Here is a 14,734-nt window from a genome sequence, read left to right on the forward strand (position 1 = left end):
AGTTTTTATGTGTGTTTGTGTGTGCGCGTATTGTGTTTGTGTGTGGGTGTGTTTGTGCGTGCATGCGTGTAGTACGTATTTGTGTTTATGTGTGTGTGCTTGTGTGTCTTACACACGTCTGGTGTAGAACTGTAGCAACATGGTAGCAGGTACTGGCGGGAGGCCGACAACACAGAGCGATCAGTGTGAGCTGTAGGCTCCTGTTGTTCACATTGAGCACATTTGACATTAGAGACTGAGACCAGTCATCCGTGTGAAGCTAAAAGCACAGAGCAGGCTACCAATGCCGGTTATACATGTGGGCAAAGGTATCGCACAAAACACAGCTTGCACTTACACAGATATGTTCAATGCTCTTACAGGATGCTGCAACACAACCATTAAGTGTTGGAGGTACGTCTGAGCCTTGTATCAGTATAAGTAGGGATAAATAGTATAAATTGGAGGGGCAGCCGTGGCCTACTGGTTAGCGCTTCGGACTTGCAACCGGAGGGTTGCCGGTTCGAACCCCGACCAGTAGGAACGGCTGAAGTGCCCTTGAGCAAAGCACCTAACCCCTCACCTGAGCGCCACTGTTGTAGCAGGCAGCTCACTGCACCGGGATTAGTGTGTGCTGAGTGTGTTTCACTAATTCACGGATTGGAATAAATGCAGAGACCAAATTTCCCTCACGGGATCAAAAGAGTATTTATACTAACTTATAAGTATATACTCTTTTTATCCTGTGAGGGAAATTTGGTCTATGCATTTATCCCAATCTGTGAATTAGCTGAAGTGATAACCTCCACAAGCCAGTGTGAAAGTTTACTTACAGTGCATGGCCCTCTTTTTGAGCCTCAAAGCAGACAAACAGTTCTCACCTGGCATAAAGTATGTAGCTCCAGCTGCTCCTGTGGGACGCTTGGGCTTGGGCCATGGGGTCAACACTTTAGGTTGGTCGAAAGGATTTAGATGCTATAGCACAAAATCCCACAGGGGGGCACACAGACTCCTGCTGGCATTCTTTGATGTCTGTCTATGCAGGAACTGGGTGGATGGCGTACTTCATTTTTACTGTCACTGTAAAGGCACTGTCGTGGGTAAAATTCTTGTGAAATGAAGGGGAAGGGCACACACACACACACACACACACACACAGACACACACATATGGGCGTGGTGGAGCAATGATACTATACCTATCAACCAGTCAAGTTGCAAATATGTGTTGCTTAACACACACTCCCAATCAGTAAAAGTTCAAAGGTTATGTCTATAACACTTCGTCCAGAGTTCAATACACTGTTCAATAAAGCAGGCCTAGAAAGATCACACACACACACACACTACTTGTAATGTGAAACCTAATCTGTACTAAACATAGCTATAGCTATATTGCACAGCACATATTTTACGAAACCTGCACAGGGAAGATCAATGCGTCAACTGTCCATTGAGGTGGTTGACCCATGACAGCGCCGTGAGTGGAGAAAGAAGGGTGTGGATAAGCAATCAGTAGAGCATGCGCATGACTCAGACACACCATTGACAGAAAGTGGCAGAGCGAAGAGAAGAAGAGGACTTATTTGACAAGTTCTTTCTCAACACGTTTTCAACCACAGTGAGTTTTCAATCAGATCAAACTGTGAAGTAGAGGTAGTTGAGGCCAAGGGAAGAAATCCTAGGAAGCAGAGGGACTTTGTAGTTATTAGTGATATGAAATGGTTTATTGTGCTTTTGCAGAGGGTTCTTAACTGTTGCTGTCTCTGCATGAAAACCAAATAAGTCAGACCTCTCAGAAGGCTTACCAGTTCTTGATTTACAATAACTTTTTTTTATATTTGATGCATAGACCATGAGGAGTCCACTGTAGGTTGAAAACTTACCAACTATAATATGATTTAATCCTCATTTAGGTGATGGCAGATGTTGAACGCCCTGAACTCTTTGAGTTCCATGGAGTCTCTATGACACAGTATTTCACGGACAACTGGGAAAATGTTCAAAATTTTAAGGCTCTACCTGATGATATACTCATAGCCACTTATCCAAAAGCAGGTGTGTTTGTTTGTGTTTCAGCTGTGTGTGTGTACTATCTGTTCACTTCATTACAAACTTGTTTTGTATAATGCGTTTAACTTAAAGGAACCTGATAACTTTTGGGGAAATTAGCTTATTTATATCTAGCCTAAAGTTAGATAAGAGGATACATACCCTTCTCTGTGCATGCAACATCCCAGTCTGACACCATTAGCATAGCTTAGCATAATTCACTGGAGGTGGGTTGTTAGCGTATAGCTCCCTTTTAGGCTAGCTAGAGGCTAACTGGTGTAACCTACTTCCAGTGGATTGTACTAAGACTAATGGTGTCAGACTGGGTTATTGCTTGCATAGAGAAAATAAGGGTATGTATCCTCTTATCTAACTCTGGATTAAGTGAAACTAATGTTGCAAAGGTATTTTTTACTGTTTCTTTAACTTTCCAACCTAACCGATTTTCTGTTCTTCTCCTCTTAGGCACCACTTGGATGTCTTACATCCTGGACTTGCTTTACTTTAAGCAGAAAGATAAGGAGAGAGAGAAGTCTCTGCCGTTATTTGAACGAGTACCTTTCCTTGAGCTTGTCATTCCTAACTACTGCACAGGTCTGGCTGCATTTCACCCAGATCCCATGACATTGGGCTTTACCAACTGAGCTTTTACCACCTTTTCTTACACACACTGAGGGGACACAAATGCCAATTGGCAATTCTAATACTTCTTAGTAATAAACATTGATATGCGCAAAAAAAGAGAAGAAAAATAGGAAGTCATTTGTGTTGTTACATTACAAGTTGTTATAATTAGCAGGGATGACCTGTAAATGTTTTGCTCCTACTTTTGTGCTGGTATTTAATTTTCCTTCTACAGTATCTCCTTTTCTTTGTTTTTTGTTTTATTTGACCTCTCCTCTCCTGAGCCAGCTGGGCAGATTATGTACTCTTTTGCACAAAGTTCTACTTAAAGGAAAATTTCGGTATTTAGCACTTTGAGCCTCTTTTCTGGTTTGTTTTGGATGAACTAGAGTGGTGGACACTGAAATTTTGACGATTGGTCCTAGTGGTGTTCGTTGATTATTAAAATCAAATATATCGGCGCAATGTATGATTTCCAGCCGTCTTATTTGCTATTGTGGAACAATTTTTTCAGACACCTCACAATCGCGTATAAACTTCCGCTCAATATTTGAGCCTGAAGCATAGACAGTAAAAGAAGGTCTCGCGGAAAGACACGATGTAAACAGCCCCCGTTTCCCTTTCCAGTGGCGCAGTAATATCAACGTGCAATGAGTCTTCCAACAGAAATCAATGGGATTTTGCAAAATGCCAAATAAAACACGACAGAAACTGTATTTCGCTATGCTACTTGTTTTGCCACTAACCACTAGGTGAGTTGCACAGTTTTGAAAACGAACATTAAAGGTTGTTTTAAGGACATGTTTGTGCATGCCTGTAGGCAGCCACTCTGAAGTAGTCAAAGGCGATTCAAAACGAGTCAGAAAAGTCGAGACAGGACCAATCGTCAAAATTTCGGTGTCCACCACTCCATTTCATTCCAAACAAACCAGAAAAGGGACTCAAAGTGCTAAATACCGGAATTTTCCTTTAAGGTGTCTTTGTACAAAAAGGGTGATTTACTCGCCAGTGTCAACAATGTTCATCTGTTTTCAATATGTTATTAATGAACAAGTGCCAAAGTTGAAATGAAACTAACAAATACTCATTCTTCATGCACAGGCGTAGAGGCACTTGACACTCTTCCCACCCGTCCACGACTTATCAAGACTCATCTGCCTATTCAGTTTGTGCCAAAGAGCTTCTGGGAACAGAACTGCAGGGTAATGTTCAGTATTCACTCGTTCTGTCTTCCCCTCAAAGAGTAAGACTGACAAAAGATACTATTGCTCTCTCTACAGATGGTGTACGTGGCCCGTAATGCTAAAGACAACGCTGTCTCATACTACCATTTTGATCGCATGAACATGATGCAGCCGGAACCTAAGGACTGGAACAGTTTTCTGCAAAGGTTTATGGATGGAAAAAGTAATGATAACTTTTAAATACATGAATGAATAAGGATAAGGAACGTTTGACTTGTACAATCCTACATGAAACTATCTCTGTTTCTCTCTTTCACACGAACACACACACACACACACACACACACACACACACACACACACACACACACACATTATGCTGTGTACCCTTCCAATTCCAACCAGTGGTTTTTGGCTCCTGGTTTGACCATGTGACTGGCTGGTGGAAGAAGAAGCAGACCTGCTCAAATATTCTTTACATGTTCTATGAAGATATGGTGGAGGTAAGCAGAACAGAGTAGAGCAGAACAGTATCTGTGCTGCTGTAAAAGAGAAACAGCAGGTCACACACACTGTAGCGCTGTGTGTGTGTGTGTGTGTGTGTGTGTGTGTGTGTTTATGTGTGTTTATGTGTGTGCTGAATGGCTGGCTGCACTGTCAGCAGGCTGTTGTGATGTGCCTAGTGCAGTCTACTAGCTAAGCAAGCCATTGCATGTAGAGATGCCTGCAATTTCCCCTCCTGTAGCTTCCACTCCTGGCCACCCCACCCGGGGTTCAGGAAGTGATGTGTAAGCCTTCTGTGGTCAGTACATAGCTGCTCCCTCACCAACAATGCCTCCATGTGGCAGCCCAGGGTAACTGCTGTTTTGCAGGTCCCTGTGGCTTGAACCAGTTGAAGGTCATCATGAGCCTCTCGTGCCACTGGAACTCGGGTAGAGTGAATATGGTGGGAGTAAAGGACTGTGTGCCCACACTCTCATCTCTGTCCTTTCGCAAGCCCCTTGCTCCAAACTTAGTGTGTGTGCTGGGTGGTGTGGCTAATTAAGACTCGGACCTGAAGCATGTGTGTATGTGTAACTACATGAGTGTGTGTGTGGGGTCCTCATGTTGCATTACACCAGGGGCTGAAGCATGTCTGTATGTGTAATTGGATGAGTGTGTGTGTGTGTGTGTGTCTGTGTTTGTGTGTGTGTGTTCATTAGGACACAGGTCGTGAGATGGAGCGCCTCTTCTCCTTCCTGGGTTTGTCCACTACAGCAGAGGAGAGAGAGAGCATCAGGGGAGAAGTGCAGTTTGACGCCATGAAGGCAAACCCCATGGCCAACTACTCCACTGATCTTGTGATGAATCAGAAGATCTCTCCATTCATGCGCAAAGGTAAGAATTGATCCTAAACGTCTGTGGGTGATGATGGAAATTTGTAAGACAGAGTTTTGTCAGAGCAGTTGTTTTGTACGTGTTGAGAGTTTGTGTTTTGAGAACATGCAGTGAAAATTCCCTCTGGTCATTTGCAGGGAAAGTTGGTGACTGGAAGAACCAATTCACTGTGGCTCAAAATGAGACATTTGACGAAAACTACGAGAACAAGATGAGGAACAACACATTGAAGTTCCGTACACATATCTAGCAAGACTCAAAGTTAACTGTGAAATGACATGAACAAATAAAAAAAATGTTTTTATGTCTTATGATTATATTGTATACAGTAAAGAAAATCAATTGTCTTTCCATCCTCCAATAGACAAATATGAGATATGTTTAATTGGGCTATATCAGTAAATAATCTATCTAGATCTTGGTGGAAATAGATTTTGAAGATAATGACACACACAAACTATTTCAAACAAGCATTTTCTCCTCACACACAAGTAAGAGCTTGTCTTCAACGTATGACTGCACACAAATGAAAGAGAAACAAACTTCAGCATGAGAGATTGGGGAAATTTTTATTGTTGAGCAATTATATGACTCCTGCTCAGAGAAACATTTGGACACAAAGGACCCACAGTAGCAAGTGGCACACCTCTTATCGGCATGATTACTCATTCTCACAAGTCACAAATGTCTCATGTGTCCCCACAGAAATCATTATGACATGGTCACAGAAATCACAACAACTGCAAAATAACACTACTGTCAACACTGACAACTTGTTACTTATCAACTGGTACCTGAGTGGGTCATTTAAATGGATAGAAACAGCAGACAGTGGCATTGACAGTGTCTGTACCACATCAACAGACCCCGGCCATACAGAAGGAGGTGAGGAGATGTGGGGAAACAGGAAACAGCTGACCTTGTTGCACAATAATGTTGATTTGACTTGGATAACACATGTATGCCTACTGTACTTTTGTGCTTGAAACGGTCCTTTCTCACAATTAATGATATTTTAGACCATCTGTAGGAAACATGCTTTACGGGGGGAGAATAAAACAGTTATACGTTATGAAGAGTTCGTATCTGTCTAGTATTGAAGCCTTTTGTTTATGAGACATTCTGTAATGTTAAAACGGTTAGTTTTCTGATCCTTCAAAGTGAGATCTCCAGGTTGAACCTTGTGTACAGTTTGTCTGTCTGTATGTGCGAGTCTGTGTCTCCCATCACATTAGATCAACAGCATGAGTTCATCAACTGTCACAAACATATCACTATCTTCAATCTTTTCTCTAAATATATATATCATTTTATTTACAGACACAAAAATAGGCGTATTTAAGTATTTACAAAAGAGTTTATGTTACATATGTATATGTGTATTGTATATGCCTGTATGTGTATCCTTGGAGAGAACTGATTATTGTGGTAATGTCTGGATATGACTAACACCACACTGGAAGTACAGTTTGGGCTCGAACTACAGTTCACTGCCTCCAGCACCAGTAACTTGGAATCACTCATTTGGAAAAAAACAATCAGTGAGAGAAATTAACTTACAAAATTCAGAACAATTAAGACATAATGTTTTGTCATGCTGGGTCAAATACCTCAAGAAAACACATAATACATCAAGACCAAAGTCACGATGTCAAGTCACAAAACTACAGAAATTGTTGACGGTGAAGCACTAAAAGAAACAAGAATAGATTCAAAAGTATCACATAGTGATTTATATTGATGCAAATATTGCAATCAATTGCGATCCCTCATTTTCTTACAGCATTCTGGTTGGTTAATGGAGAATATATGATTTATAAGACACAACAAATAAACATCAGTTTTGTGTTAACATAGGACCGCCTTTAGGCTGGGTTATATTGAAGATGTTTTTTTTTTCCAATTTAGCCTCACAGTTCAGCTAGTGTTTGGAGAACAGCAGTTGGCTGTGAGCCCAACAGATTACCATAACACTGGTCAAGTAAGCAGCCAGGCTTTGCCTTACGACTGTCATAGATGGCACATGTTTACTAAACACAAAAAGGTTGAGAGGTTGTAGACAGTGGCGAGTACACAGCCAACAGTTTCACAAAACACATCACTGAGTTCACAGGAGTGCATGGGCCATCAGATAAAAACAGATCATCACATACATAAACATGTCTGAAATGTACTAACACTAACATAATCCATAAACTGTCTGCGAGATGTGAATGATGAATGTGAAATGTATGCCATCCTTTATAACATTGATCATTGTTATCATCATATGCACACGTGCATGCACACACAAGCACAAGCATACACACAAGCACACACGCGCATACAAATGTGTGTTTGTGTGCGTGTGTGTGTACAAGCACACACACACACACACACACACGTACACTTACATACACAAGCTTTGCAAGTCATGTGTGGTACTCTTTCTGCCAGCTTGCTTTTTAGCATGGCTATACCCTACCAGCCATTGTTATCATCATATGCACACGTGCACACATCTGATTCTCATAGAGTGTGTCCTGTCGGCATGCGGGTCCCAGAGTGTCCTGTTGTGACCTCTGGGTGACCTTCTGGCTGACTTCTACAGCCGGCGGTCAGACCAGCACCATCACAAGTCAATGATATCACTGCTCACGCTCGCTGAGTCATCCTGGCGGCTGACCTTTAAAAACTGCTTGCCGGCCGAGCTGTCCAGTTCCGAGCCGGTTCTGTCCAAATCAGGGGTCAGGAAAGGTCGCGTGTCCTCGCCGGCTGGGGTGAGGCGGTCCAGGCTATTGCAGGACGGACGCAGCGACACGGGGCAGGACAGTGATGAGGGCACCTGCTGCTCCACTACCCAGCGTGGGCCCTGGTGCGTGGGGGTCGGCGGCGCTGTGACCTGCCTGCTGGGCACGGCACTGTCCACTACGCGGTCCAGCGCCTCGGAGGACTCGGTGAGCACCGTGCCACTGCTGTCCGACAGCGTGAGCTGGGGGTCACTGTTGCGGCGCAGCCAGGGTCCCGGAGAGGGTGGCTCTGGGGAGGGCGAGGGCGACGGTGGCCGCAGCGGTCGGAAGAGACTGCCCCCATGCAGCAGGTGCTCGCGGTGCAGCGCCTCGTCAATGCTGCGGCTCAGGTCGATGGGCGAGGGCGGGCGCAGGTCGAAGTCGCAGAGCGACACGGACGACTCCTTGTCGCGGTCCAAGCTGGAGCTGAGAGAGCGGGCAGGGGTGCGGGTCAGAGCCTGCAGCCGCAGCAGTGACCCTCCTCCGGATCCCTGCTGCCGGGAGCGGTTGCTGTCCTTGGGCTCGCGGTTGCGGATCAGGCTCTTGCTGATGTCGGCGCCAGAGCGCTCCTGTCCGGCCCAGTTGTTCGGGAGCTCGCCGGCCACCGCTCCTCCACCCGACCCGCCCGCCCCGTTGGCTCCCGCCCCTGCGCTCTCCGACTTCCTCCCCGGACGCCCTTTGAGGCTTTGCACGATCTTCGCCCAGCACGTGTGCGGGTGGGAGATGGCCGCCGTCTGGCAGGGGGAGGAGATCTCGCCGGCTCCGCCGTTCGCTCCGGCCCCTCCCGCCGCCCCTGCGGTAGACCCCCTTGCCCCTCCGCGGGGCCTCCAGAACAGCCAGGACGCTATGAGCAGCAGGCAGAAGGCCCAGGCCAGCTCCAGCATCCGCGCCCAGAACATGTTGAGCCACCAGGCCCAGCTGAAGTGCCGCCAGTCGCCCAGCATGCCGTAGATCCACAAGCAGGCGTGTATGTGCAGCAGGCAGCACAGCGCCCCCAGCAGGGAGCACACCGCCAGCACGCGGCCCAGCGCGCGCCACAGCCACCGCCCGCCCGCCTTGCCCCTCTGCTGCTCCTCCTGTTGGGCACACGCCAGCCGCGGCAGCACCAGGCACAGGAAGCCCAGGCAGAGCACCAGGCCCGCCAGCAGGGTGAGGCTCTGCAGCACCATGGGCACGGCGGGCGAGAGCGCTGGCGACAGCAGGTCGCCCGCCAGCAGCAGCGTGCACTGCAGCACGGCCAGCACGGCCAGCAGGGGCGGCCGCAGCAGCGTCGGCGGCACCAGCTCCAGCTCCAGCCCGGCGCCGCGCACCACCAGTGCCGCCAGCGCCGCCTGCGCCCACAGCAGCAGCGGCAGCGGCAGAGTGACCAGCGCCGCGACGGCGGCCTGCGGTAGCAGCCGCCGCGAGCCGTACGGGTCCAGGAGGAAGTGGGCGCCGCGCAGCGCCCCTACCAGGAGCAGGAACCCGTTGGAGAGCACCAGGGCCCCCCGCGACGGGCAGCTGGCGGCCGGGGACAGCGCCAGGCCAAGGGCACCCCCTGCGGCCAGGAGAAGGAAGAGCGCGGCCGAACCGAACACGTGGAGCTCCCAGGCGAAGGAGAGCGTGCGGCTCAGGTCGGCCCAGTCCAGAGACGTGCCGTTGGGGCCGAGGGGCTCGTCCATCACCTCACGGCTCTTAGGGACCACGCAGCCCTTGGTCCCCTCCACGCACGGGGCTACGGAGGAGGAGGTTGAGGGGCTGGGCCGCCACACCGGGGGAGGGATGAGCGCCATCGAGCTGGAGCCGCTCCTCTTCTTCCCATCTCTGCCCACAGCTCCAGGTCCAGGAGTGGTGGGAATGAGACTGGATGGAGAGATCACTCCTGCAGACAGAGAAAGAGAGAGAGACGTAAGTTCCCATCACAAGGTAGGCTGGGTGAACCCAGCCTGATCTGACGGCGATTTCTTTTTCGCCCTGCAGCTCAGGCTGGAAACCTGGGCATCTTTTTTTGCTGCTTCCGTTACAATTTTGATGGGACCAATCACAAGCTGGCTTGTCCACCTGGCGTGCTATTGGCAGGTTTAAAAACGATGACGATAGCGGGAGAGCCTGGAGTTTTCACGTCGCTCTGCAAACGTCACCCGGTTCGTTGGTCAGATTGGTGAATGACTATCAAATTGCGTACAGAGTCCTTTGAACTATGCCCGTTGATCACTCCTCTTGTGCAGTAGAAAATACATAGCGGACTCCCCAGACCAATGTTCAATCTTAAAAGATTGAGCTTAGTCTGGTGAAAGACAGACTAATCACAAGGGACAAACTGAGCAAAAGCACTACCTACTTCTCGCCAGTAGGTGGAGAAACTAAACCTTTTTAGTGTGGCATGGTCAGGCATCTAAACGACCTCTGGAGAACTTCAGTGCCAGTTAAATCTGATTTACGGAATCTCATAATCAGGGGATAGCAGAGATGGATCACAATTAAGAAAACATTGCTGATGATAAAGTAGTGTAAGTGGATAGCTAAACTTTTCCGTGAGTGGTAAACATATTCAATGTGAATGTAAATTGAGTACAATGTTCAACTTGAGTACAATGTTCAATGATCAATGTTATCAAGGTTCACTATAAACATTACTGCACTGATGACATGCAGCATGTCTTCTCCATACATTACACATTAACTACCACTGACACTACCATAATCTATAACGACTGTAAACAACCTGTCAACAATCTCCACATACCCAGCACCTTCAGAACACAAATGTACTCAATATCAATATCACTAACAAGCTTCCATGAGGGAACTCCAGAAGGAACGGATATTATGTAGATCTAAAGACAAATTGAATAAGGCTAATGTATGTGTGTATCTGTATAAGTATGCTTGTATGTGTGTGTGTGTGTGTGTGTGTGTGTGTCTTTGTGCTTGCATTTATATTCATGAGTGTGTGCTTAAAGTTCACATCTTATGTAACGCCCTAGCAGCAGGGGTCGGATTCAACCTGTAGTGTTTCCAAGACAACAGAACAGATTATGCTGCACACTCAGAGCCCCTCTAAGGCACACACTCACGAGCCCTCCACATTACAGGAGTACTAGAGGAGCCTGTGAGGACACACACCTTTCTGCCCTCATAAAGGAGGTCCTGTCCTGTGACTGTGTAAAACCAACACAGAGTATGGCCAGATAACACACTCCACCTTATCCTGCCTTTGTGCTCTCTCTCTCTCTCTCTCTCTCTCTCTCTCTCTCTCTCTTTCTCTCTCTCCCACACTCTCACACACACACACACCATTATATAACTGGTCTCTTCACTTTCACTGACTGAGATATAAAGTATAGATGAAGCTAATATTTGTGAATCAAAACATTACCTGACCTCAACAGTGCCATGGGCAAGGTCAAAGATTTGCATTGTACTTTAAATGACTGAGAGAGAGCAGACACACAGAGGCACACACACACAGGCACACACACACAGGCACACGCACACACATACACATGCGTACAACCACATGTGCACGCACGCACGCACATGCATGGCCACACGCACGGCTGCACACACACACACACACACAAGCATGCACACACGCAAGCACGCACATGCAGTTCCACTAATAAAAAGAGACTTTACGTGTTTATATGACATCTCTTTTCATATTTCATTCTAGGTATTTCCATTAAGAAATCAATATTGTGAAGCCACAGGAGAGGACACCAAACCAAAGTAATATGAAATGTGGTGGAACATTGCAGGCAAAAACAGTAGCAGATGTAGACACTTACACAAGCAAATAAACACACACAAACATGTTTGTGTTTGTGGCAAGAAAAACTGTTGAAGCATAACAGATTTTTTTTTATTCCGTATGAACCCAGTATAGCTATCCTGAATGCTACACAGACAGAGAACTTAAGTCCCTCACAGATCTTTTTTGAGCTATAAGACTCAGACATACTCCAGATGTGCTCCTCAGATTTCACAGTGAGGGCAATTCACAGACATACACACAGAAACACACACACACTTCGTTCTTTATGTCTACACACGTGCTCACCCACCCACCCATATGCACATACCTTTCACACACACCCAGACCCACTAGATGAACGCACCACCATGCACATGTCAAACACATCCACCACACATCCACCTCTACCCACATGAATGCGCACACACACATACACACACACACACACACACACACACACACACACACACACACACTTAGTGAGAGAGAGATAGAGACACATATGGCAGCTATAGACATAAAAGCAATCAGCTGTAACCACAGACACAAATGCAAACACACACGCACACACACACACACACACATTGCTTGTGCAGGAACTCAACCCAGCAGTAGTCGCTCAAGAGGGCTTTTGAGCGACTCACCAACCACTATGGCCAGCTTTCTTTTTCCCATCCCTTCTCTCCAACCCATCTGCTTTTCATTAATCTGCCTCTCTTTCTCTCCCTCCCTCCTTCTCTCTCTACCTCCCTCTCTTTCCCTACCTCTCTCTCTCTCTCTCCCTCTCTCTCATTACCTCTCTCTCTCTCCCTCTCTCTCCCTACCTACCTCTCTCTCTCTCTCTCTCCCTCTCTCTCTCCCTCTCTCTCCATACCTCCCTCTCTCTCCCTACCTCTCTCTCTCTCTCTCTCCCTCTCTCTCCATACCTCCCTCTCTCTCCCTACCTCTCTCTCTCTCTCTCCCTCTCTCTCCCTACCTCTCTCTCTCTCCCTCTCTCTCCCTACCTCTCTCTCCCTCTCTCTCTCCCTCTCTCTCCCTACCTCTCTCTCTCTCCCTCTCTCTCTCCCTACCTCTCTCTCTATCCCTCTCTCTCTCCCTACCTCTCTCTCCCTACCTCTCTCTCTCCCTCTCTCTTTCCCTCTCTCCCTCTCTCTCTCTCTCTCTCTCCCTCTCTCTCTCTCCCTCTCTCTCTCTCTCTCTCTCCATACCCCTCCCTTCCTCTACCTTCCGTTCTGACACACAATCTCCCAAAGCGTTTTATTTCCGTCCTTCCCGGCTCTTTCATCCCTTATTTCTTCATCTCACCCACCTCTGTTCTCCTCTCTCATCTCTCCCCCCTGGCACAGTCCCATTCCTGGCTGCTGATTGTACATCACTGTACACTGCACACAGACATACACACACACACACACACACCTTACACACACACACACACACAGACACACACAGACACACACATTGACAAAGAGGAAGAGATGAATAAACTGAGATGATAGAGAGAGAGAAACCCACACAGATTCTAGTTAAGAAAGGGCATTTTGGCCGTATAAATGTCACAATATCCCAGGTTGTTTTTGCAATAGTTCCACATTCAACATGTTTATGGTTAGCTATTAAAATATGTATGTTACATACAATAGTTAGGTAGTTAGTTAGAAGACTAAAGTACGCAAACAAAATCTAAAATGTAAAGAAACCCACAGTGCAACCTTGTACTCAAATATCAAATCCTCAGCCCAGATTTGCATGACTAAAAGCACATTCTTAGCCTAGGCTACCTTTTGCGAAACACTACACACGCTTCTCTACTTTAGACCGAAATCAAACATAACATGACGTCACTTCTCTACCATGTCCAGACACCTTCAAAATACCACGATCATGACCTAACTGACCAAACACAGCTATCAGGTGTGAAGATACTTTGGTGCTCAACTGTAAACTCAGGCCTAAGCACTGAAAAAGGCAACAGGTGAGTTTCTTCAACAGAAATGGAAAGCATTTGGAAATGGTATCATAGCATTCTTTTTTATTCACATTTTACAAAGTGTCCCAACTTTTTCGGAATTCAGGTTGTACCTAACCCATGAACCGATTGATCAAGCACAATTATCGGGTGTAAAGACATTTTAATTTGAGGGATTCTGCTACTTGGGTGTGGTGTTGTGTTTATTGACATGTGTAGTGTTTCGAAACATTGGGCCCTGCTTTCAAAATTGTGCTTAAGCAATTGAAAAACAATGCAATGCACTGCTTTAAGATCAGACAGAGCACGTATTAGGAAAGGGTCACCCTGTAGGGCACAGTCCCATGGAAAGCATTTCAAAAGCTGTGCATGTTAATGCCATTTTTAGGCAATAAAACATCCAGTGGTTGGGCCCCAGCCGTGGGGCACCTACACTGAATGCTGGTGACCCAGATCCCACCCCGATTCTCACTTCCTGTCATTCTCCACTGTCCTTGGGCATAAAAAGCCCAAAAAATATACTTTTTAAAAAATAAATCCAGTGGTTGAGTGCATACCTTAAAAAGGTAATTTATGTAATTTTCTATATGTAATAACTTTCTATACCAGGCTGTATGATGCTTGACACCCCCCTTACCCACCACAATGCACATGCACACCCAATACACTACAACCATGTCCTCACTCAAACATTCCTGACACACACAGTCTTACCTGTCCTAGTCCGTTTCCCATTTCCAGTGGTTAAGGTTAGGTTAGGAAATGTAAGACGTATGATATGAGTCCTATTAACTGTTGGTCCTCTGGGCACGGCCTCCTTGGCTAGATGACTGGTGGTTGCTGTAAAGGTATCCTTCAGTGTTGTGCTGTCAGGGGGAGTGGCAGTGCTGGTCAGGGCAGGAGTTGCCCCAACTGGAGCATTTGTGCTTCCTGCTGACTGGGTTCGATGAGTGCTATTCCTTAACCCTGTGTCAGCAGCTGTGAAAGGGTAACGTACAGTGATGCCCAACAGAGAACACTCTACATGCATTGCAACTATTAAAACAACA

At 46.7% G+C, this 14,734-nt stretch overlaps 2 protein-coding genes across 2 annotated transcripts in view; one reads left to right on the forward strand and one right to left on the reverse strand.

The window, feature by feature from the left end:
- Positions 1-1,287: 1,287 nt before the first annotated feature.
- LOC121705157 (cytosolic sulfotransferase 2-like) lies at positions 1,288-6,287 on the forward strand. The gene is made up of 8 exons (XM_042085977.1): positions 1,288-1,599; positions 1,895-2,036; positions 2,496-2,624; positions 3,756-3,856; positions 3,935-4,061; positions 4,244-4,341; positions 5,041-5,215; positions 5,353-6,287. Exons 2-8 carry the CDS (start codon positions 1,898-1,900, stop codon positions 5,463-5,465), a joined length of 882 nt encoding a protein of 293 aa, XP_041941911.1. The 5' UTR covers positions 1,288-1,599; positions 1,895-1,897; the 3' UTR covers positions 5,466-6,287.
- Positions 5,766-14,734, reverse strand: part of LOC121705118 (proline-rich transmembrane protein 3) — a 19,554-nt gene continuing 10,585 nt past the window's right edge. The window contains exons 3-4 of the mRNA XM_042085908.1: positions 14,400-14,663; positions 5,766-9,844 (exon numbers count right to left, since the gene is read on the reverse strand). Coding sequence (XP_041941842.1) covers positions 7,827-9,844; positions 14,400-14,663 — 2,282 coding nt within the window. The 3' untranslated portion in view covers positions 5,766-7,826. The remainder of the gene's footprint in view (positions 9,845-14,399; positions 14,664-14,734) is intronic.

This window comes from Alosa sapidissima, chromosome 3 (genome assembly GCF_018492685.1).
Source record: "Alosa sapidissima isolate fAloSap1 chromosome 3, fAloSap1.pri, whole genome shotgun sequence".
Lineage (NCBI taxonomy): Eukaryota > Metazoa > Chordata > Actinopteri > Clupeiformes > Clupeidae > Alosa > Alosa sapidissima.

Excerpts from the sequence above, each read along its gene's own strand:
- LOC121705157 (XM_042085977.1), top strand. The coding sequence starts at position 1,898 with ATGGCAGATGTTGAACGCCCTGAACTCTTTGAGTTCCATGGAGTCTCT. Across the intron at positions 2,037-2,495 it reads AGCCACTTATCCAAAAGCAG|GCACCACTTGGATGTCTTAC; the intron begins GTGTGTTTGTTT and ends TTCTCCTCTTAG. Across the intron at positions 2,625-3,755 it reads CATTCCTAACTACTGCACAG|GCGTAGAGGCACTTGACACT; the intron begins GTCTGGCTGCAT and ends CTTCATGCACAG.